Genomic DNA, 25,168 nt, shown 5'->3' with positions numbered 1-25,168 from the left:
CACTAAAAATTGAAAAAATGTTTATGATATCACATTGCTTTATTATACTTGTGAACGCTATGTAAAGGGACTAACCCATTAACAAAGACTAAGGTCTATATGTGAAATGCAATTATGACTCGAATTTAGATCTAGTCGATTTTATGTATTCACTAAGGCCAAATCTTTGTATAACCATTCCGCTGTGGGCTAGTACTGATTCAACCTAGGGAAAAAAAGTTTGTATTTCTAGACTAAAGAAAATTGTTCAATCACGATGATAGTGTTACGCCAACAGTTAGTGTCATTTTCTGAGAACGAGAAAAGAGGCATGGAAATGTGTTACTAATTATAGCAGGATGCACGTTTCTTCTCCTTGCGGCCCTTTGACATTTCAGTTTGCAAAACAATATCTAGGTCAGAGACATGTTCTTTAAATAATCCAATTCTCATGGGATTAGATTTGATTTGTTTGTTAGGGTATTCTTCCTATTTCGAATAGTTGAGTAGTGAAGCAACAATTAAGGCTAGGCTTTTTTTTTTTTTTTTTTGTTATAAAGTGACAATGAAATGTTCACGTTAGAGATAATTCTATTTTTAAACAATCGTGCGCGAGCAGTCTTTTCTAAATAGACATTTCATTTAATTAGGTCAAATGGCACACAGTGACGTAACTGGCTTTTTTTTTCCCTCATAAAATAACTGGTCAATAATATAAATCATGTAGTTACCTCAGAATAGACACACAAAAAAAAGGGCGGTGGATACCAGGGGCGTACTGAGTGTCATAATTAGACCTGGCACTACCATACGAACCGAAGTAGCGTGTCACAATATGTGCCTCTATTAGTTACCTGCCCTCATACCAGTGGCGTAGCTAGCAATGTGCGGGTGGTGAGGGCCGCACGGAGCATTAAGTGGTGGGGGTCATCAGACTGAGGACAAACTTTCTCAGTAAAACTTCACATTGTAATTACATTAATACAAAAAAAAAATGTATTTGTTTTGGTAATTTGTTATGTCCGATATTCTTTTTTAAATTAAATTCAGTGTAAGCTGTAGACCAGCTTGAATCAAATTTTACCAGCTTTGTTTAAATCTCTAAAGGCAACTTTTACACTTTTATTTAAAGCCTTACATAATGTTACTTCATTGTTCAATGCACTGGTTAAGGACAACTTTACAAAATGGTGTTTTAGTAATTAGTAATGGTCCAATCTCTTTTGTGGACCAGTGGAGGGAGGGGTTATCTGGGGGAAAGTTTTCCAACCACTCAGCAAACACAACCCTGATAGAGTCTGGAATCGAATTCAAGCCCACTTGTAAGGTGGCCAAGCCGTAACCAAGCAGTTCTATCCAAGTGCGATCCATTCCTGGGAGATTCCTGAGAGACCAAATACGTACATGTCCCAACACAATAAAAACAAATTTATGTAATATAAGTGCTCATGAAAAAAATTTTATTAAGTATAAGAAGCAAATATTTCTCGATTATTTTCCACGGTACACTTAACATCTAAAATGTGGATCAAAATTTTATGGTACATTGTCACGCAGAGCCTCAACGATGTATTAAAGTAAAGTTTCTCCTTTCAGACCTTGCGATCTATGGGGCAGATGATATTAAGGTCATCTGTTTCTGTGGCCAACGGTTAACAAGCAGGTTTTCATGTGGCCAGCACAACGACCCAACGACTTTCCCCAGCTAAAGTCAGGTACCCATAAGAGTTGTGTGGACCCAGGGGTGCCCTAAAAATCTCGAAATTCATAGTCCCAGTCTGTCACGGATGAATGTGTGTATGTATGTATAATCTATATTTTACACTCTGCGCGAATGACCGGAAGTGTGTTTTGTTGTCAGTGGTTGATCAGACAGAGACCAGCGTGTGTGATATGCAGTAAAGCTGATTAAAGTTTATGTGTTTGATCTAGTGGTTTCATTGTTTTATTTCGTTAACTAGAACTGAACCAGGGACACCTAGACGTATCGAGACCTAAGGTAGATTCTATAGAGTTATTATTATAAATATAATTGGAAAGCTGTGACACAGTCTTCACCGAGATTCGACCCAGGACTCCAGGTTCGGAAGCCTAGCGCTTAACCACTCGGCCACCGCGCCCCCCTAAAGATGTATTGGCCACTAGAAAAAATTGCCAGGCCAAAAAAAAAAAGATTAAGATTTTCTCTCACCACACAAGAAAGAGCTACTGGTGGAATGGCCTTCCTTGGATCGTAGTGTTCATGAAATAATAAACCCATAATTAAGAATTTTAGTTGCCTTTACTGAACCCTCAGATGGAAATCAATCTCGATGATTCTCCTAGCGACATAGACAAAAACGAATTTTGTCTGGGGGCTTCAAGTAATTGTCACAGTTTCTCCAGAACACTCCGAAATTCCAAATAACAAGAATCTATTGAGCTTTAGAGTTTTATTTTTTAAAATGTCATTCCCCAAATATGGCCATCTTCATTCGCATATTTTTAACCTTTTTTTTACTATTGAGTTATGTGTGGCTACATGCAAGCAAAGTTTTCCCAAACTTACTTTGATGAATAAATACTTACAATCAACGATGACGAATTTACAACTCACTAATTGCAATTTTGTCGATTGAACAAGACCTTGTGGAAAAAAACTGATTTCGATAAAATTATCAATAGTTTGCCAGCAAGAAAGCACCTCAGATTCACTTGTAAAATCGACTCTTTGCAAAATAGCAATGCTTATACATTTATGAGTACACTTTATTTCGAAATTATAAACTTTTCGCTGTTTTAAAACTATTTTTAAAACTACTTTATGAGTACACTTTATTTCGAAATTATAAACTTTTCGCTGTTTTAAAACTATTTTTTGTAGGGCATCATGAGGAGCTGCCGCATAGGACATCAAATACCCTAGCTACACCATTGCCTCATACTATATAAAATGAATGCAAATAAAACTGAAAGCATGACAACAAACGTGGTATTCTGTAAGATGTAGTTCTGTATGAAGGTAGGCTTAGAGGCTTTAGGAAATCTCAACATATACCCACAAAATCTACAATACAATCTCAACCTTAATTATTTTGAATTGAATGAATTTAATGCTTTTGAAACTATTTGATATTACTAAAATAGTAAAGCATAACACTTGAAAATAGACCAACCAAAAGTTCCTTGCACTATATACAATAATATATCTAGGCGTAAGAAGATCCCTCATCAACAAACTACCCCCGGTAAAAGATTCCGACCAAATTAATTTCTAATGAAAACAGTTTTTAATGTGAAAACGTGTAAGTCTTCTTAGTTTTTCCACCATTCCTTACACATTTCAACGAGCAGAAACCTTTCCCCAAGTTATCTGTGTACAATTACAGCGTAAGCACACATTTATAAACCAAGCTGATTAACTCATAACATGACCCTGTCAATGAATTGCACCTCTTTACAATTCAGTCTTTGGACAGTTATTACAAGATAAACACAATTTGCTATCGCCTGCATATCACCATCGTCACAACAGTGTGTTCATCGTCTTGTTTTCAACACTTGAAGTCCACGTCAACTGGGTTGCAAGATATTACTGTTAAGTTTGCAAGTGTAGAGCCACTTACTTTGACAAAGACATTCAGGAATGTGAGAGTTAAAGACTCCATCTTGTGGATATGCGTTAGCGTGTCTTCGTTTCTGAACGTGGACAATATAAATGAACAATATCATCATGAAGTTCAACAAGGTTCATGAATCAGTTTTGTCAATCTGGCGAGGAATAGATTAGCAATTTTATTATAGTCCTCGGCCAAGGATTTCAGCAATTCTTCGCTTTTGATATCTCATTGTTCTTCTTTACGCTTCTTTTTTCTATCCACGTTTGGTCACGTTTGTAAGTGCTTAAGGTTTTTAATGGATTTGAAAATGACTTTGTGGTGGGGAAAATCATGGGATCTTGCGACAAATCAACCAATCCAATAATGTAAAGTACTTAGACACGTCATCTGAGACTATTGCATTACCAGGGGAACTATAGACTACTGCATACGATAGTAACTCATAACACGTGAACTGTCACAGCACCCCTACGACCAAAGTCAAGGGACAGACGGACAGATGATGATGAATTTATAAGTCAGTGCCCCGTAACAGATCCTCCCAGTGTGTGTGTGTATGTGTGTTTATCTTTATTAATACAATTGTATAGGTTGTTGAAATGGAACGGAGGGAGGGAGAGAGAGAGAGAGAGACAGAGAGAGGAAAAAGAAGCTATTCACATAGCAATGCAGCTAGTGTACAAGAACTGAATGCCAACACGCGCTAGAATGCAATGAATGAAATCCTCCAAAGATAGACATGACCAGAGTATGGAGGGAAGTGGTCAGCTTCACAGTGAGTTTGGCTCTTTAAGGATTAAAGGAAAGAGATGACCACTTAGAACTGGTCAACAAATATCAGACAGCGATCTAATGATTATAAATGTGTAACAACTGCTCTAGTTTTTAAGTTGATAAGAAGAGTCTGGGACAACATATTGCTGACTAACAATACTAAAGCCCTGTGTGATGTGAACTTTGCTATACGAAAGTGAAGCATGGTCAACCTACTCATGGCAGGAAAAAAAGCTGAATGTCTTCCACCTCCGATGCCTAAGGCGGATCTTTAAAATAAGGTGGCAAGATAAGATAACCAATGGAAGTGCTACGAAGAGCAAGGTGCCAGGTCATCCGCTGTGTTATCAGCAGCAGACGCCTTGGCTGGCTTTGCCACAATCGTAGAATGCCAGTAGGTCGACTTCCACAAGACATTCTGTATGGCGATCTAATAGAAGGCAGGAGAGCCGCTGGTCGCCCACTTTTAGGTATACAGATGTATGCAAACGCGACATGAAGCTATTCAAAATTGACACTAGCAGCTGGGAAAAAGTAGCACTGGATGGATCCACATGGAGAGAGAGCATAAAGGAAGGGTCTCGGATTGCAGATGCCATACACAACAGAAGCAGAAAGAAGGGTGAAAATGCAACGGCGGCGCCTGGTGATTACATATGCCCAAACCTGCGACCGCAGCTGTGTATCAAGAATTGGCCTCTTTTGTCACACAAGAAGTTGCAATGGGAAAGGACGTAAAATGCCACAGAAGAAAAAAAAAGTTTTGTTTTACATGTTTCAGATGTTGCTGAAGTTTATTACATCTTAGCCCAAACCTCCCGCGAGACAGCAGCGGATGTAGGCCAGCGGGGTTCTAACCCAGGAACATCAAGAGTTTTGATTACTAACCATTCCACAAGACATCCATCCAAGAGAGATGTTTACTGATAAGACTTTTTTTTAAACATCTTTGGGTTTGTAGTAAATCAAAACGTATTAGCAGGGGCGGAACAGAAACACTGAATGTCCCTTTCAACTTTCAACTCTAAAGACAAAAATAGGACTCAGAATTTTGTTGCTAATCACCACTTGCCACTGACTCAGTGTATTCTATTAAGCCAGAGGTTCTCAAATTTTATTTTGACCCAGGGACCTTTTTAAAGTCTAAACTAGCCCACAGAACCCTATGTGAAAATGCAACATAAATGCATATTATAAAATGTACAAATATTTTAAAAAAAAAAAAAAAAAAAAAAAAAAAAAAAAAAAAAATTCCTTGAAGTGTTTTTGAGATTATAACTTATGTTAAAAATTTAAAAAAATTAGGTGAGGTTGGTAAGATTTTATGATTGCATGTTTGTTTTACTCAATGTTTGTAAGAAGAAAATTCAAATTTCAACTAGCACAAATGTGATGAGGCTATGGCAATGTATCCTTGTTGTACCAAATAAGAAGATGGAAAAGCTGTTAACTTCTGCACAATGTCTGATGATGCAGACTATAAAATTGGTATCATGTTTTTGTAATCAGAATTTGTGGTATCATTGTTTAGACATTGGCTTAGGTTCCTCGTTTGTGGATATTTAAAAAAAACTGCTCCTCTATTAGTATAGATTCATCTGTGATTGGGTTCTGAGTTTATTCATTCCTAAAGGTTTTGATATCCAGTCGAGAATATCCAAGTGGCTTTTAGCAAAGAAAATGTTTATAATTTTCATGCTTCTGCGGACCCCTTTTGCTCATCTTGCGGACCCCTGAGAACTACTGTATTAAGTAATATTGGACAATAGTGACACATCAACAATGAAAGGTTAATAGAAAGTTGTACTTTTTAAAAAATCAAAAATTTTATGAAAAATGTGATAATGAAACTCTAGATGAGTATTATACAAGATTCAAGTGTCCCTAGTGTCATCACCTGATTCAGAAACTACAGGAAGCAAAGAGAGGAGAGATCAACAAAACAATCCCTAACCAGAAAAACTTAGAAAATAGTTTGTAAGCAGTGAAGAATTTATTGAGATAACATAGACATTTGGAACTGAATAGGGAAGTTGATCCATTGAAAATTGAATCTTCTTATAATTCCATATTTCATGAGAGTTCCAAGAAATGTTTACAATGAGACTTTGAGTGTATAAGTGTACATATACATTAAAAAGAAATAATCATCTCAGTTATTTGATTTTGGTGTTCATAAACATTGTAAATATACATGTAGAATGTAAGTCCCATACTGCGACCAGGAACTCAGTTATAATGATTTCACAAGACTGTAACATCAATAGGTTTTATAAAAAAAAATATTTTTAAATTAAAACTTTTAAAAACTAAACCTATTGATAATAAAAACAAAAAAGCTTCTTACCTTGTCTGACAAATGTCTGATTTACATCCAGAAGGATGTCACAGCCTTCAACTATCATCCGTTCAATAGCCAGATTTTTGCGAATATTTTCAGTTTCACTGACTTCATCATGCATGACCTGAAAATTAGTGACAAAATGTATGTACTGAACTATTAAGTAGGGGACACAAAAGGGTTGGGGGAGGGAGGGGCTAAAGCTTATTACTTCATAGGACCATCATAGAAGTAATCTATTACTTCATAGGACCATCATAGAAGTAATCTATTACTTCATAGGACCATCATAGAAGTAATTTATTACTTCATAGGACCATCATAGAAGTAATGTATTACTTCATAGGACCATCATAGAAGTAATTTATTACTTCATAGGACCATCATAGAAGTAATGTATTACTTCATAGGACCATCATAGAAGTAATTTATTACTTCATAGGACCATCATAGAAGTAATGTATTACTTCATAGGACCATCATAGAAGTAATTTATTACTTCATAGGACCATCATAGAAGTAATGTATCACTTCATAGGACCATCATAGAAGTAATTTATTACTTCATAGGACCATCATAGAAGTAATGTATTACTTCATAGGACCATCATAGAAGTAATTTATTACTTAATAGGATCATCATAGAAGTAATGTATTACTTCATAGGACCATCAAAGAAGTCAGGTGTCTTGTGGCCTGAAAAACATCTTTAGTTTTTCTTATTATTATGTATAGATCAAATTTCTGTAGATTAAAAGATAAAGTATCCACTCAGTTCTGATTTTTAAAGTTGGTCCAAAACGCCACAATACTGAATTATATTGTAAATGAATGTCAATGATTCTATGAATGTTGGCAGAATTAGAGATTTGAAAAATGAATATATTTATAAACATTTTTTTAAATCTTTCATTTTTTTATCAGCTACAGGAGCATAGATCATTTACATAATATATACAACAAATGTAACAATATCTTGCTATTATATTATTTAATGTAACAGACATTGCTTAGTGATTAAGATAATCATCCTATCATTAGAGGAATGCACACAACCTCTAAAACAATCAGAAACTTATAACCTACAGACGAATAACTTAACTTTAGGACAAACGATCTTGGCAATGTAGTTTATTTTATACTCAGATTGTGTTCCAATAAAATACTAACAATATATGAAAAATGGAACAACTTTTTCAAGTTAACATTTATTTTTTATTCTTACCCGTGAAAGTTCTTCAAGTTTACTTTTAGCAAATTCAAGGCTTTCTCTTTCAACGTGATCATGTGGAGTGTGCGCCAGAAGTTCGTGTAATGTTATAATGTATCGTGGAATCTAGAAGTAACAAAAAGACTTTTTAAAAATATCTTTTAAAATCTTATCAAAGAGTTTGTTGTTAACAGCTAGGATTTGTTAATATAATAATAATAATAATAAGGCTTGTCATCAAGTCTGAAGACAAAGAAAGAGTTCAGTATTTCATGTGCTATGCATTCCTACCTACATTGATTTATTCAAATATTACAGCTAATTTATTAAAAAATGCTCAAACAAATTTAACTTTCTTGAAAAACAATTTTGTGAAAGGAAGCCATGTAGGTCAACTAAAGTCAGAAGGACTCTATATATTCTTCCTTTAGTTACTATGAACGCTGTTAAAAAAGGATGTATTTTAAAATAAATGTGTAAACTGTACATTTTATTTTTGTTTTTTAGCTTGTTTTCTAGCATAATAAAAGACACAAAAAAAACTTTTTACTTCTCCCACATCAGCCCCCAACCCTAGCATACTCTCATAAAAGTTAAAATACTGTGCTTGTAAAGAATAAAAATAACTTTTTTTTTATGAAATACATTTTATAAAGTACACTTTAGTATGTAATGGTTAACCAACTAATTCTGTGATATCTTAATTATCTTAGCTAAAATAAAACTAAAATAGGCACAAAACTGAAGAGCTCTGACCTGATGCATAGGATAAGTGAGAAATGTTTCCAGTGTGCGGCCCTCACAGGCAGGCTTCTCCTCATACCTTTTGAGCAGGTTATTGAACTCAAACTTCTGTTTGTACTCCGCCAGCACCTGTAGACTGTAGTGATGATTCCTAACGTACTCTTGGTAAATACTCAACATAGGCAACAGCATGTCAAACAAATCCCCTGTTAGGAAAATTGAAAGTATATTATTCCAATCTTAGCATTTTAAACAAAAAACAAAAGACCTTTATTCAAATGAGAAGGTTTGGTTGAAAAGTGCTTAGATTTATTTTTTTTGATTTTTTTTTAGTTTATTCAAAGGGAAACAACTGATAAAAATGATAATTTTATTCCTAAGTTGCTTCTCACCCTTGGAAAGCATTGTGATCTAACATAACTGAACATCTCAATACAATTTTTAAAATCTCTTATTACATTCACATTTTAGCTATTTCTTTAGTTATTCATCTTTTTAGAATTAAAAAACAATACACATTTTAAACTGATGAGATAAGATTCAAAACAAACATGAGTTAAAATGTTATTTATTAATAATGAGAACAACTGTTTTTCATTATTACATTTTATTATTTTGTTCAAATTTAATTCCAGAGGAATGTTAAAATGAGAAAGTCTACAATATTATTTTCTGTGGAAGAACTTTGAAATGTATTATTGTTCAGCATTGTTACATGCTGGTTTTGTTAACCCTAGCATCTGAGGTCTGGCTGTGTTGCCAGTGTGAAATTTCACCCTACAAGAATAAATGGACAGAAAGGTAATCAGCAGTCAAGCACTGTGGAAAGTTCATGATAATTCACCGCAGACAAATCGCCCCTGGATGTAAAATGAACACAACTTGCTACACTAAAAGGATGGGCTTTAGGGCAAGAGGTCAAAGTGTTGCATGAATTTTCTTTGTTTTTATCAAATCTTAGCGCAAGTCAATTAGACATACATATCCCCTACAACTACCCTTGAATAACAAAAGTGGTCATCATCATCTTATGATGGACAACTATATAACTCTGGTTTATTATTTTCAAAAGATATATATAAGACCTATTTGGAAGTGATCAGACAGGTCACCATTGTGTCTAATCTGGCCTTTTTGTCCCACATGAAACTGCTTGAGAATGAATAGGAATGTAGGTGGGCATTCAAGCCTGGTCAAAATCCTCCAAAAGTCATCAAGACTGACCATGTCGAAAGCCTTGGTGAGGTCCACAAAGACAGTGGATAGGTAGGTGGTCGACATAACAGAGGTGCCCCATGGAAACGTTATAAAGATCAGCTTAGGCAGACAATGTTTATGCCTGCGCTGGATTTGGCAAAATATGTAGGTCACAGGTGTGGCTGAATAGCTGTGGGAAATATTGCATTCCTCATTAATCTTCAGACTCAAAGACAAGCCTTATTATTATTATTATGTAAGACCTTACCTAAAACTAAAGTTGGCCAATTTTCCAGTCTAGCAGTTAAACCTTTCAGAAATATTTGATGAAGAAATAGAAGAGTTTCGCTAGAGAAAAAAAAAGAAAAATCTCATCATAAAATAAACAGTGAACTAAATTTTGAAGAAAAATATTTTTTTTATTGAGAAGCTAAAAAAATGTTGTTTACTTTCACAATTATTCGTTACTACAGATCATAGAAGTATTTTAGTTGTGTGTAATATTAGAAATAAATATTCTCATACATACCTGTTTAGAAAAATGGAATTAACATCTTCGTGAGAAATTGGTGGCTTTTTGGAGCTAGCAGCCATTCTGAGAGGTCTCAAGAAGCATGTAACTAAGCAAGAAAGCTGCCTGTTGTACTCTTCCTCACACTCAACCATACTATGTTATAAATAAGTTGAGTTAGCACTTAAAATAATTACAACAAAATGAGTTCTTAATTAGACTTACTGAAAAAAAAAGTGATATTTTTATTTCATATACCTAAAAACAATACTGTTTCGCTTGCGCATGCTCTCTGCGTGTGGAGATCTTATGTACAGCTCAACAATCTGCTTCCATCGTCTACGGCACAACCAGCCTCTAAAGAAACTTTGCACCTATAAACAATACAAGAGAAAAAAGCGCACCAGTGCTTTGTCTCCATAGTTGTTGATAAATGTTCATAAATTTAAGAAAAATTTGAATTAAATCTAAATCAATGAGGCTTCAGAATTTGAGTTCAGAATACTTATGTTATTTATGCTTTTCAAATGTACATCAAAAAATATTAATGTATAAATCAGACTTTTTTTTCCAAAGATAAAGGCATGTGACATAAATAATTTTGTCTAGGTTTTAATTCGTTTCTATAATAAACAATTAAATAATAAAGTTATTTCCTTTAAAATATAGACATCATTTAACTTAAAAGCAGAAATCCTTTATTTGTTTCCACACCAGTTCAATCCTAATAAGGTACATCCAACTCAAAGAAAATAAATTATTATTTTACATTGTGAGATTCTATTTTATAAAATCAGTATTTCAACCTAATGTGCCTAACAGAATTTTAATTTAAGCCTAAGTATTAGAGCAATTCAAAATACCTATTTAGTTATTTAAACTAAATAGTTTGATGTTTAGAAACCATTCTTACAAGCTTTTTTTTTATTTCACTGTATGATTACTTACAAAAAAAAATTGAACAAAAAAAAAAGGAATAATAAGACTCAATCTTTGTTTGAACTGAATGGACATGAAATTATTGGAACTGAAAACAAAAAAGCTACTAGTGCTGTTCTATTTCTAAATTATTAGAACACACAGAAATTGCACCATTTCCTCATAGAGTAAAAAAAACTACACATATAGACTTCTCAATGATGCATTTAACAAAAAAAAAACATATCAAATGTCCTATTTAGATAAGACTGGTTGCTCCTTAATTCAGGCATAGACAAATGCATGTGGTGCGGCCTGCAGATGAAAGAGTGCTGCTGTGATGATGCATCTAATTATCAGTGTACTCATTTGAAAATATTATCTACTTTTAGTGAATTGGTTGGAAAGAAAAAAAAAAGTTCACTTCTGAAGAGAGGATAAAAAGCATTTTTGGATTGTTTCATCTTACTCCATTGTTCAAAAGTGTTCATGGTCTTTTAACTAATTAAAGTGCTTACAGTGATTGCAGTATAACGACTTGTGTGTATGAAGAAAACAAAAGGCATATTGAAAAGGAGTTATGGAACTTATCCCCTTAAAAATTGTCATGGGTCTCAATCCCAGAAAATTGGTTTCCTGGTTAGATTTTTGCTTTTATCCCCCCTTGCCTTAGGAGACATCCAAATGACAACACTGACCTATGACCAATGTGAAACAAAAAAGATTTTCTTCTTAGATCCTTTGTACTGTACATAAAATATGTTATTTCTTATTTAAAGGTGTGTTTTTTATATTACGATATCAATATTTTTTAAAATCAATTTTGATCATTTTTTTAGTTAAAATAATTTCTATACACTTTTGTGTAATTTAATTTTAAAATTATGGTGAATATATTATTATTGTATTTATTATAGAATTAAAAGGTACAATGATTTATTTAAGGATCTGCACATGCAAAAAAAAAAAAAAATAACTACAGAGCTTTATAGGCACAACTGAACAGGAAGGTGCTTAAACGAACTAAAGATAAGAGGACAAAGACATCTCTAGTTGTGAAACATAACCACTGACAGAAACTGAATACACTTCTTTTCGGACATCAACATCATTAGGAAGTGAATGGCAGCTTTCCTTGTACAAAAATGGGTGACAAACCAACAGTAACAAAGACATTTTTGTTCTGACAGCTAAATGACTCTTATTTTCATCTTTTCAATACTTTATCACCAATAATAGCAATCAATCATGATGGTAACAATGTTCCCCCAAACAGACATGAAAGTTTATGCACTATATGCTAATATTTTAAATATTTGTAAATAAAAGTTGTTAACACAATCGCCAAACAATTTTATCATGTTTGGTGTTGTTTTGTTTTCGTGCCTTAATCATTTTTTTTTATAAAGAAAAGAATTATTAAAAGAGCCGAAACCCTTTTTTTTTTATGTAATAAGTACTGAAATAAGATGAAAACTGAAACTAGTGGCACAGACCAAGGTCAAGGCTACTTGCTGACACAGAGATATAAAGCAGTGAACAGCTATTGGAAATAGTCTCGTTAACATACAAAACACAACTCACCGATAAAAACTGGCAAGAGGGAAACAGTGAACAGAAAATAAAATGTATTAGCTGAAGCCTATCAACAATTAAAAGGCAAGGAGGGTTTCCATAAAATCTTCATTGATAAATGGACACTAATAATGAGTAAATATGGTAGGTTATGAAAAGCCCACTATTAATTATGTAGTAATGATAATTCATGAATCATTGTAAAATTTAGTGTATAAAATTTGAATGAATATTTAATATTACTTACAAAGTATTTTTTTTTTAACTCATAGCCCCAAAAAATATTTTCTTTTTATATAATGATGTTTTAGCCCAAAATGTTTTATGTCATTGCTTAGAATAAAAAAAATAAATACTAATAAATAGAATGTGAATTAAATGACGATGAGATAATTGAGATACTTGTTTCTAACTGCACTGAGAGTAGAATGAAACAATCCATTTAAGGGAATCAACTCTAAATTTGTATAGCTAGCTAGCCGAAAATTCAAATCAAAAGCAGTCGCAAACAATATAATACATATTATATATTTATAGAACTTTTTTTTTAAATATAAATTAGCACAAGTTTATAAAAAAAAAATTCAAAAAGGTGTAGATTGATAATTTATCCTATTAAATATATATATATGCTAAGCATGTTTAAAAAGCTATAAGTAATATGAGACAGTTTCAAAACATCTTTTCTATTCTACAGAAATACCATTTAGAATTATTTTTTAAGGGATGAGAGGGAATTAACCTTGATATATAATTCTTTGTATTTAAAGAAAGACTTAAATATCAATCTTGAAAGTAACACAAACTGCTAAGATGAAGTAAAAAAGAAAAAAATTGTTCTAAATAGCAAAGTTAAACAAAAGTCAAGTGAAATAATTCAGCTCTTTTTTATTGTATATATTATTGTTTAGGAGTAGAATATATAGTTCAACATAGACTACACAGCCAGTGTTTTTGTATGTCTCTTAAACGTTGCTGTAATATATAAGTGTGACTATATGACTAAAAAATTAATAAACTATCTATTGAAACAATTAGTGTTCATCTAGCACAACTGCTGTGAATTCACAGATTCAGAAGAAAGTGTTTGGTGTTGGCTGTTGGAAAGGCAGGCAGCATTCCAACAAATAATATAAAATCTAGGGTTCTGAGGAACATCATTACAATTCTGACACTTGCTAAGTTTAAGATATTATCCCAAATGGTTATTTTAACAAAATGTATAGGGCCATGCAATCACTAGACCAGTTAAATTAAATCTTATTTTCAAAGAAATAAATCTAGATTATGTTATTTTAATAATACACCCTACATCACAATGATGGTAAATTTAGATACTAAATATAATTTAATCTAAATCTTGAGCCTACCAGTAGGTCAAGATATATTCAAAAGGGTAATCTCTTTTGAAAAAAAGTCTACATTTGACATCTAATCTAGATTATATAGATAATAGATTACATCAGAATATATCATTATGTTGACCTTAATTTTAAAATAATAGTAGCCTATACAATAGATAAATAGATTCTAGATCTTAAATAAATCTAAATCTCTATATTGATTTCTACTACAAATTGTAGGCTATAGAGTTACTAGATACAGATCCCTTGGACAAAAGATCTAAAATCTAGATATCTAGCCATTGATTGTAGATCCAGATCATAGATAGATCTATATTTATCTAGATATAGCTATAAATCTATATAGTAGGCCTACTTGACTCTGTAGACTAGATTTAGTTGCTGTTTTTTTTTAATGTTTTAACTTCTATCTATTAAATGTAGCTCTAGATTATAGATATAATCTAGATTCATATTTTACCTACATTATTCTCCAGTATACTATATAGCCTATTATTTATCCAGATTTTAGATATACCATATAGATCTAGAAGCCTCTAGTAATAGTAATACAGTATAGAGCTAGACTCCATATAAAATAATTACAAAAAACAATTAAAACTGGCAATTGAAATTATTTGCCTGCCTTCCAAATTGGTACTAGACTAGACACAACAAAATGAAGGAGGTAGCTAGAACAGGCAGAGAAAGAGTAAATGAAAGACCCACTGAGACTGCAACCTTTTTTATTTTCTTCAAGTCGTCTGTTTCTTCGTCAACTTTGCAGTGATTACCATAGACCTCTTTTTTAAACTTTTGGAGCTGAAAAGAAGGAAACCAAAATGTTTTAATGAGATACAAAAATCATTATAGATCTATATAAAATAAAAAAAATGAACATGTAGATTTAGATTCTAAATGTAGATCTAGATCTAGTAGATTACCCGATACACAATAGGGTAGCAATAACAATAATAGCTTCCCATAGTCTAGATCTAGAACTAGATCTAAATATGGAAAAACTCTAGACCATAGACCTATATACAGACTGAGATAATAGATCTATTATGTCTATGCTCCAGACCTATGTTAGCTGGCATCTGCGGCGGATATTAGGAATTAGGTGCTAGGAAAAGATAATTACTGTCAACTTGTGGGAGAGAAGGCAAAAACCTTTAGTTCAAGATAATCAAAAAGTGAAAGTGGTGCTGGATAGGACACACCCTGCGAAAACCAACTACCAACGCTGCAAGGAAGGCACTTGATTGGAATCCGCAAAGAAAGAGGAAAAAGTAGGTAGACCCAAGCAAACCTGGAAGAGGTCAGTCGTGGTCGAAGCAGTCGAGGATACTGGAATGACATGGGAGCAGATGAAGAAAGCTACTCAGAACAGAGTTCGACGGAGAGGTGTGGTTGCGACCCTATGCTCCCCCTGGAGTTCACGTGAGTAAGTCAATGAGTTCGAATTAAAATAACAGTTGAACTTCGAACCCTTTCCAACTTCCTCTACTCTACTATGTAAATACAGCTTCCTAGAACTGTAATACCTATACAAATCGAAACTTTCTCGATTGTTTTGTTTAGTATTTGTAACTTCCTGTTTTCCCACTCTCATTACTTACTTTACCTACGCCTCGTATGTGACTATAATAGCAAGTCTGTTAGCTTGGGCCTATATTAGCTTCATATTTGACTAGAGTAAAACCATTAGTAAAATCACTAAACTTAGAGACGCTTCAGGACAGAATACTGAAAACTAAATTAGCAATACTAGATTTACATAAAACACTAAGCCATAACTTCCATTAGAGATATACAACGTGATCAAATGCGCAGAACGACACAAAGATGAAGGCACATTTATTATTCTGCATGCTACGACTAAAGGATGGCTGCCTGGTCGTGCGGTTTGCGCGCTGGACTATCGTTCAGATTTATCGATGGTCCCGGGTTCAAACCCTGCCCGCTCCCATCCCCCGTCGTCCTGCGGGAGGTTTGGACTAGGAAGTAATTATCTTCAACTCTGAAGGAACATCCGAAACATGTAAAACAAACAAACAAACAAAAATTCATAGGTCTACATTTGCTCCTTTTTCCCTAGTGCCGTTATATGCTTCAACCAGTCAGGAAAACAATAAATTAGAGTCCAAGTCTCTTATTAACACGCACAGCTTGAGTGACACATTGATATGAGTAGGATGTCATTAGAGCCTCTGTTCAGAAGGAACGTCTGTAATTTAATTGGATGTTTTTACGTTTTTATTTGTGAAAATTGTTCTTTTAATCGCTTCGCAGAAGATAGTCACCTGTGTAATTATTTGTTCCTTTCAAAAGTGTTGTTATGAATTGTGCTAGTTTTTAAATTATTGTTTAAATTAATGTTATTGCGATTAGAAAAGTGTATTATTGACAATGTCCTTGTCTGTCAGGTTGGAACATGTTTTTTCTCCCATTTCCAATTTTAGGATCAAGTTAAAACTTAGCACAATTATTCATTGAACCTGGCAAGACATGAATAAATACAAAAAAATTAACCAATTAGTTAATTAATTGTTGGTGATTAATTTAATATCAAAATAAAGCGTATAAACGAGAGATGTAGATGTATATATGAATTTAATCCCCTTGTTATGTTTTGACATGTTTTTCTCAATATTTCCCATTCTTGGGTCAACTGAAATTTTGCATAATTGTTCGTAGTCTATGAATCTTTCAAAAAATTAACCAATTAGTTAATCATTTATTAGTTCTAATTAATTTTGTATTATATAGCAGAAAGAGAGCTAAACCATGTAATTTTCAGGAAATGGCAGCAATTAGAGGTTCGTTCACTTAAATAAGGTTTTTTTTTTTTTTTTTAAGTTTTCTTTCTTCTATTGAATGTTTTAATATATATACTAAAATAAGTAATAAGAAATATAATCCACTTTTTTTTTAACCTCTTCTTTCAACTTTTTCACTTCGCATGCCAACTCTTCTGTCTGCTGCACATAATGCCACTTTGCTTGTCTTTCGCTGTCTAGAATCTGAAGAAGATGAAGGTGCTTCTGTTCGAGTTCTTCTTTCTGTTCCAAGACTTTACTATAGCTGATGACAGAAAAACAAAGAATTATAACTGGTCACAGAGACTTAGTAAAGTTTTGTACATATCCGTCTTTTTTGTACGAACTGAAAGTTATGTGAAATAAAGAAAACATACATGTCAATAATTTACTTAAATAGAATGTATGAGGCTGAGCCTGGGCCTCTCCAGATGCCCCTAACCATATGGCCTGCTCTGGTGGTCATATTTTTGCCAATAGTATCTGTTTGTTAGGGTGTTCTCGGCACATAAATGCTGTAGTTTCTTATGTTATGCGATGATTTATGACCTCTAGACTAGACGATAATAACTGGGTTTGCTCAAACAAGAGTGAAACAAAATATCTACTTATGACGACCTTATCTGCAGACCACAAGAAGAGGCAAGGTAAATTAACACCAGCGCCAATGCTTGCCAGTGAAACTTTTATAGGTCTGAGTTGTAAAGAGTTCCTTTAATCATCAGAATGCTCAGCTGACCACTAGCACTCAGAGTTAGCTGGTCTTAGAGCGCGGACACTGGTCAGTTGACCAATGGTGTTCGCATGCCCAGAGTTGACATAAAATTCCTCTCTCATCGGAGAGAGTTGAGCCATAAATCAGCCAGTTTACAGCCACCACTAGTAGCTGGCATGGTATGACCTGAGGTGATTTCCGGAGCGCCCACAAGATCTCTTACTGGAGAATGAGTATTGAACTTTACTACTCTAGGCATACTAGAACGCCATCTTTTCCACTTTGTTTTTGTCTGCAAAATAGGAGTAAGATATTTCATTCATTCTCCATCAAAGATAGGCCTACGCGTATAAGCCCCTATTATTTGCTGTCGAGCTTCGCCACTGCGTAAGCAATCATTTTCAATTACTCTTTAAACTTATGCTGAATAAAAAAAAGTCAGTTGACTAGATGCCTCAAGCCAAAATGTCCCAGAGTATTAATAGTAAATGATGTTTTAAAGATTAACTGTCGTTCTGAGCTATTTCTCGATTTTGCGGTCACATATTTTATTTTGTACGGCTGTCAAAGAGAGGAGAAAAGGAAACTCAGTCCGAGTGCCGGACATTTTTGTCTGATCTTTGAATAATTGATGAAACTGGGTGAATTTGAAATAAAAGAATTCCCAATAATTAAATCAAGTAGTTAGCCGTGTGAGCTTGAAGTCACACAGGCAGTTTAAAATCAAACTGCACAATGAATAATGAAGGTCTACGGAAACAACTAACCAAGCCCAACTAGCCAAGCCCAACTTAGCTACACAGTATTTTACAATGACCAGCTTATTTGTAAAAATATATATTGTCATTCTTATGTCGTTACCTTCACCCGGCTATTATTGGTCCGTTATGTGACAATGTCTGGCTTTCACTGTGCTTTTGCTATAATGGGATATCATCCATTAAACAAATTCAGTTCTTTATATCTTTTTGTTTAGATAGAGAAGTGCACAGCATAAAGATGAATTTTTTTTATATATAAAACTCCTTCATGAACAGATGCTAAGACTCCTGCTACTCGAAGATTCTCAGTGAGTTATTTTTTTCATTTGCAATACCGCTAAAGTTGTAAGATTCTCGATGATCAACGCGCAGTGGATTGAATGGACAGTAGAGTAAAATACAAGGTACAATCTAATCCAAATGGAGTTTCAAATTATTTTATTGAAGTAAACTTAAAATAAACTTAGACTTCTTTTAAAACAACACAAGACACAGAAATTTTACAAAGAGAATTAGATGAATTACACAGATGGGAATCAAATTGGAACATGTCTTTCCACCCAGAAAAATGTCAGTTATTAAGAGTAACAAAAAAACTAAAACAAATTAATTCCACTTATCTTATTCAATGTAAACCAGTAACACAGACTAAAAACGCAAAATACCTAGGTGTTATAATAAATGAAAAACTGTCATGGAATTCCCATATTAATGAAACTATTAAAAAAAATCAAACAAAGCATTAGGGTTTATTAGATGAAATTTCTATAAATCAAATAAGAACATAAAACTAAAATGTTTTTTAACTTTGGTTAGGCCAATAATAGAATATGCATCCTCTGTTTGGGACCCCTCAACTCAAGAAAACATTAAGAAACTAGAACAGACACAAAATAGAGCATTGAGATTCATAATAAACAAATATTCACATTTGACTAGAGTAACACCTTTAGTAAAATCACTAAATTTAGAAAGCCTTCAGGGTAGAAGACTTAAAAGTAAAGTAGCAATTTTACATAAAACACTGAACCATAATCTTCAAATTTAAAAACAAAATTTAATAAAATACTCAGAAAGAAACAAAGATAAAGGCACATTCCTTGTTCCATATGCTAGGACAAATTTGTACAAAAGCTCCTTCTTCCCAAGCGCTATTAGAGCATGGAATGGGTTGCCTGAGCTAGCCAGGAAAACCAGTGACTTGGCAGAGTTTAGGTCATTGGTTACTATGCATGACGCGTAGGACGTAATCATCTTCTTTTTTTGAAGTAACGTCTGTATCATATAAGATAAGATAAGATTTCTAAATATACACAGCTTCAACATGAAAGTAGATATAGGTAGAAATGGAAATTTTCCGAAAGAAAATAGTTGGACTTAATAAGAATGTCCGTTAAGTTGTTGGAAGCTTACAATACACGATACACATTGGATAGGCGAAGAATTCAAGAGAATATTGTGAATTGAGGTTACAGCATCACTGCAAGAGCCAATGCAACTCGCCTTCAAGTCTTAAACCTAAACATCTTTCTTGTTAACTCTCCAGACTCCTGAATGAGAACGAAATGATTAAGCAAGCTCTGTTAACAACAACAAGCGTTCAAAAAATCTGAATCACTTACGCTCTGAGCTTGCATACCAGTCAGCCACCCAAACTTAAATTTAAACTCAGCTATTCCCAGTAATGCACGTCATTCTAACGCACATAGATCTATTACCTTGCTCTCTTGATAGCGTCGATCCATGCGTTACACTCAACTTCTGATTCACTGCGCAGGTCATACTGTCGCTGGCCCTCTATTTTGTAGGTAATGGTGAAAGCATACTGTAAACAAATAAATACAATTTTGAGACAAAACTATGACAATGATGATACAATAAATAACAAGGAAGAAAATAATCATTTGTCGTTGATTTATCTCAGTATCTGTCGGAAAACAAAAGCTGTGGATTCAGGAATAAGCGGCATGATCCGTTTGTTTGCCTAACCGATTCCTTTTGTCTACCAAACCGATACTGCTTGTTTACTTAACCATTCCTCTTGTCTAACAAACCGATACTACTTGTTTACTTAACCATTCCTCTTGTCTAACAAACCGATACTACTTGTTTACTTAACCATTCCTCTTGTCTAACAAACCGATACTACTTGTTTACTTAACCATTCCTCTTGTCTAACAAACCGATACTACTTGTTTACTTAACCATTCCTCTTGTCTAAGAAACCGATACTACTTGTTTACTTAACCATTCCTCTTGTCTAACAAACCGATACTACTTGTTTACTTAACCATTCCTCTTCTTGTCTAACAAACCGATACTACTTGTTTACTTAACCATTCCTCTTGTCTAACAAACCGATACTACTTGTTTACTTAACCATTCCTCTTGTCTAACAAACCGATACTACTTGTTAACTTAACCATTCCTCTTCTTGTCTAACAAACCGATACTACTTGTTTACTTAACCATTCCTCTTGTCTACCAAATCGATACTACTTGTTTACCTAACCATTCCTCTTGTCTACCAAATCGATACTACTTGTTTACCTAACCATTCCTCTTGTCTAACAAACCGGTACTACTTGTTTACTTAACCATTCCTCTTGTCTACCAAACCGATACTACTTGTTTACCTAACCATTCCTCTTCTTGTCTAACAAACCGATACTACTTGTTTACTTAACCATTCCTCTTGTCTAACAAACCGATACTACTTGTTTACTTAACCATTCCTCTTGTCTACCAAACCGATACTACTTGTTTACCTAACCATTCCTCTTCTTGTCTAACAAACCGATACTACTTGTTTACCTAACCATTCCTCTTGTCTAACAAACCGATACTACTTGTTTACTTAACCATTCCTCTTGTCTACCAAACCGATACTACTTGTTTACTTAACCATTCCTCTTGTCTAACAAACCGATACTACTTGTTTACCTAGTCATTCCTTTTGTCTACCAAACCAATACTACTTGTTTACCTAGTCATTCCTTTTGTCTACCAAATCGGTACTGCTTGTTACCTAACCGATTCCTTTTGTCGACAAAACCGATACCGCTTGATTACCTAACCGATTCCTCTTGTCTACTAAGTTTTAACGTTGTTGTCAACGATTTCTTGTATGTCGATACTTTTCTCAACTTTTATGTTAGTACTTTGATCTATTGCTTGTAGTGATTTAGTATAAATCGGAACATAGCCTTTATATGAATAACGCAGTCTTGCGTCAGAAGCCTTTAGGAATAAAACGAATGTACAAAAGAGCAGAATAAAAAAAAAGTTCCCCTTTCAGACCTTGTGATCTATAGGGCAGATGATGTAAAGGTCATATGTTTCTGTGGCCTAAGGTTAATGAGGGTGTCATGTGGCCAGCACAATAACCAACCGCCGTTACTCTTCCCCAACTAATGTCAGGTACCCATTAGAGTTGAGTGGACTCAGAGGCGCCCAAAGATCCCGAAATTAAAAATCCCAGTCTTCACCAGGATTCAAACGCGGGACCCCCGGTTCAGAAGCCAAGCGCTTTATCTTTCAACCACCGCGCCTCCAAAACGGACACAATGCATAAAACATATTTGAAGTTCCCCTGAGTCTGATTCAAGGCTACATTCAGTCTAGTAATATCTGCTCAATAGTTATACATTTCCCATTTGCAGCACTTAGCAATGACAGCAGCTATTAACGAAATAACACTGTGCAAGTGAAGTCGCTTCTGGCCATCTTTGTATTTCACTTACTAGTAATGAATTTAAAAAAAAAACAAAAAAAAAACAACGGAATATCATGTTTCTACTCGAGCAATCCTAAACTGTAGCTTATAAAACAATTGGTAGATTAAAAATTTAATATTTCCATTCCAACCATTTATAGTTTCAATCAATGTTGGGAACTACTTATTATCTTGTTTAATTTGTTCTCAGAGGATTTGGATAAATACATTTAAAATAAATATCTCAGTGTTGTTGTTTTTTTGTCTATTTTCGCTTGCATTTTTCGTTTAAAACCAAAAAACAAATTGGCTATAATTGTTTTTCTTTAAAAAAAATTCTAAAGAAAGAAAAAAAGAAACAGACCTTCATAGAGATGTAGATTGAATGTAATTTATCAATAGATTATATAAGATAAGATTAGTCAATTCTTTGATTTATTTCTAAACCACTCAGTAGTCGTGTTTGTATATGGTTTTCTTTTTACCGAGGTTTTTGAAAAGGTGCACCCAAAGTAAAGATCTGCCTGTTTCTTCACGAGAGTAAACGTATCAGATCAATATAGCACTGGTCTCTTCAGGACGTCTAATATCTAAGTTTCCTTAACCCATTTTTAGGCCATAATGCAAAGATTTCTGTTGTCCTACTTTATCACTGTCCGTGAATATTTCTCCAACAATTCTATTGCAAACTATTTCAAGCACACCAACAAACTCACATACTCGAATTTCAGAATTTCACCTCCTGTCTTTTGGGGGGGGGGGGGGAAGTATTAGATGCAAATTCTTCTTTTGTAAAGGGGAAAAAAACGCACCTGAGAAATGAAAAGCGACATTAGAAAGCCTCCTATTTCAAGAGACTGAAACAGCACAAACCGATGACGTAAATAGCAATTAGTTTGATGTTGTATTTTTTTTTTGTTCCTACATGTCTGACGTGAAGTTTTGAAAATGAAAGCTTCCGGTTTCATCAGATTTTGTCTTCCCATTTCCTATATTTTGTTAGCATCAGAAAAGAAAGTTATTTCATGTTACAACCTCAAAGTGCAGTAATCACATGTCCAGCATAAGTAATTGCCAAAGAAATATAAGGTAGCCATATCATGTTATTAGCTTTTGTTGTTGCTTTACATAGACCTACAAATAACATAGTGGGAAGAGGTGATTGAATAATGCAGCACTGTTGTCTTTTGGTTTCTTTGTAATTCAGACCAATCAATCTTTAAGAAAACATCATTTTTCTTTTCTTAAATTTAGTATTAATCTCATTCTAATCTAATTGTTTAAAAAAATATTTAATAAAATAAATAGACTTGATCTTTTGTGACACGACATAGTTTTAAGATTGAAGTGCACCTATGTAGAACTATTTGGATTTGTGGACCTATGTGGATTTAAGAACCTATGAGAACTTCTTTGGACCTGTGTTGGATAGGGAGTAGGTACAGGTGTACTTAGTGGTATGTGTTTAACGAATCGCAAGACAAGCAAACATTCGTTTGAAAAAAAATCTTGATGGTTGATAAGTTCAGACATGTTTCATAGGACATTATTTATCCCTAAGCAAGCAATGATTTGAAATAAGTTTATTACTACAAGAGAATTGGTGAGATGAGATAATCAATGATTATGTCATTTCTAACGCTTTAAAATACGACTTGCTTTTCTATACTATCACTTCTTCAATGCAAAGTACTACACATTCGCTAGTGTGTTAACATTTGTAGCGTCTTTCAAAGCAGTTCTCAAACCATATACTCATAAGTTTGTTTAGTTTGCCCACTTACTTCTCGTTTGTATCTCTGTTATGTCTCTATATCACTTTGAGCATCCATTATGTTTGTTAACTGCGCTAAATAAAATAAATTATTATTATCATTATGATTGCTATTTTTATTATTATTTTTATTTCTGAAGTAGGTCAACTCGCTTTGTTTCATTGTTGAGTGTCGACACTTTTGGGATCTTCCCAATCTATTTCCACGACTTAATTGATATATCCGAGACGAGTGTAAATAGGACACGGCATTTTTTCCGAAAGCCTTCATTTACGCCAGGATCCAGCCGTTGGTCAGAGATGTCTTAGTCCATCACTGTCCATCGACGGGAGAAGTCTTGTGAAAACTGAAAGTGAGTTAACACCTCATTGCTCATGCGCGTGCCAGCTCATGTCAAGAGAGATACGGAGAGAAGAAAAAGAAATGGAAGAAAGACGAAATGGAGATAGAAAAAGAATGTTTTGAAAAAAAAAAAAAAAGCCGAGTGTGATGTTTTCCTAAGACCACTTTGTGTCAATCTTGATTGTAAACATTAGATCAAGGTGAAGCCAAAGGATGTTATATGGCTGATGTAAGAAAAACCCTGTTATAAGAGGGATGCTTTGTGTCACAAGACTAAGAAGTATGAAAGTAGAACCATTAGTAAAATCACTTAACTTACAGTCAGGATAGAAGACTTCAAACACTGAACTTTAATTTACAGATACAAAAAAAAAAAAAAAAAAAAAATACTCAGAAAGACACAAAGACAGACACATTTCTTAGTCCATATGCTAGGAACATTTCGAATAAGTGCTTCCTCTTCCCTAGAGTCATTAGAGCATGGAACGGGTTGCCTGAATCAGCCAATGAATTAGCAGAGTTTATGTCTCTTACTATCGTGTACAAATAGATTGACACATGGATACGCGCAGGGCGTATTAATCTTCTGCTAAGAAGGAACGTCTGTAATTTATAAGATAAGATAAGGGCGGAATGTCTAGCTCTGTTCTTAAGGTTGAAATATTTAAATAAATTATGCATGAATGTTATTCGTATTTCGAGTCTATGCCTCATTTAGTTTGTGTTAGTAATTAATATCTTTAATGGCACAATTTCTTTAAAAATTTACATCTGAAATAATGCCTTGCTTAGACAGTCCAGTTCTGTACAACAACAGCGGCAAAGCATCAACGATTTTTTCTTATTC

General features: G+C 33.8%; 1 protein-coding gene across 9 annotated transcripts in view; it reads right to left on the bottom strand.

The window, feature by feature from the left end:
* The window catches only part of LOC106073399 (ras-specific guanine nucleotide-releasing factor 2-like), a 189,979-nt gene that overhangs the window by 47,749 nt on the left and 117,062 nt on the right, over positions 1-25,168 (bottom strand). For 7 of the 9 annotated variants that reach the window (XM_056024538.1, XM_056024471.1, XM_056024509.1 and 4 more), the window contains 9 exons: positions 20,208-20,314; positions 17,131-17,278; positions 14,921-15,013; positions 10,614-10,729; positions 10,374-10,511; positions 10,113-10,192; positions 8,660-8,853; positions 7,919-8,029; positions 6,700-6,817 (listed from right to left, as the gene is read on the bottom strand). In XM_056024538.1, coding sequence (XP_055880513.1) covers positions 6,700-6,817; positions 7,919-8,029; positions 8,660-8,853; positions 10,113-10,192; positions 10,374-10,511; positions 10,614-10,729; positions 14,921-15,013; positions 17,131-17,278; positions 20,208-20,314 — 1,105 coding nt within the window. The remainder of the gene's footprint in view (positions 1-6,699; positions 6,818-7,918; positions 8,030-8,659; positions 8,854-10,112; positions 10,193-10,373; positions 10,512-10,613; positions 10,730-14,920; positions 15,014-17,130; positions 17,279-20,207; positions 20,315-25,168) is intronic. The other 2 variants (XM_056024495.1, XM_056024529.1) reach the window with 1 other exon arrangement.

Source organism: Biomphalaria glabrata, chromosome 1 (assembly GCF_947242115.1).
Source record: "Biomphalaria glabrata chromosome 1, xgBioGlab47.1, whole genome shotgun sequence".
Lineage (NCBI taxonomy): Eukaryota > Metazoa > Mollusca > Gastropoda > Planorbidae > Biomphalaria > Biomphalaria glabrata.
Note: the sequence above shows the minus strand (reverse complement) of the source record. Positions and strands in the feature narration are given on the sequence as shown.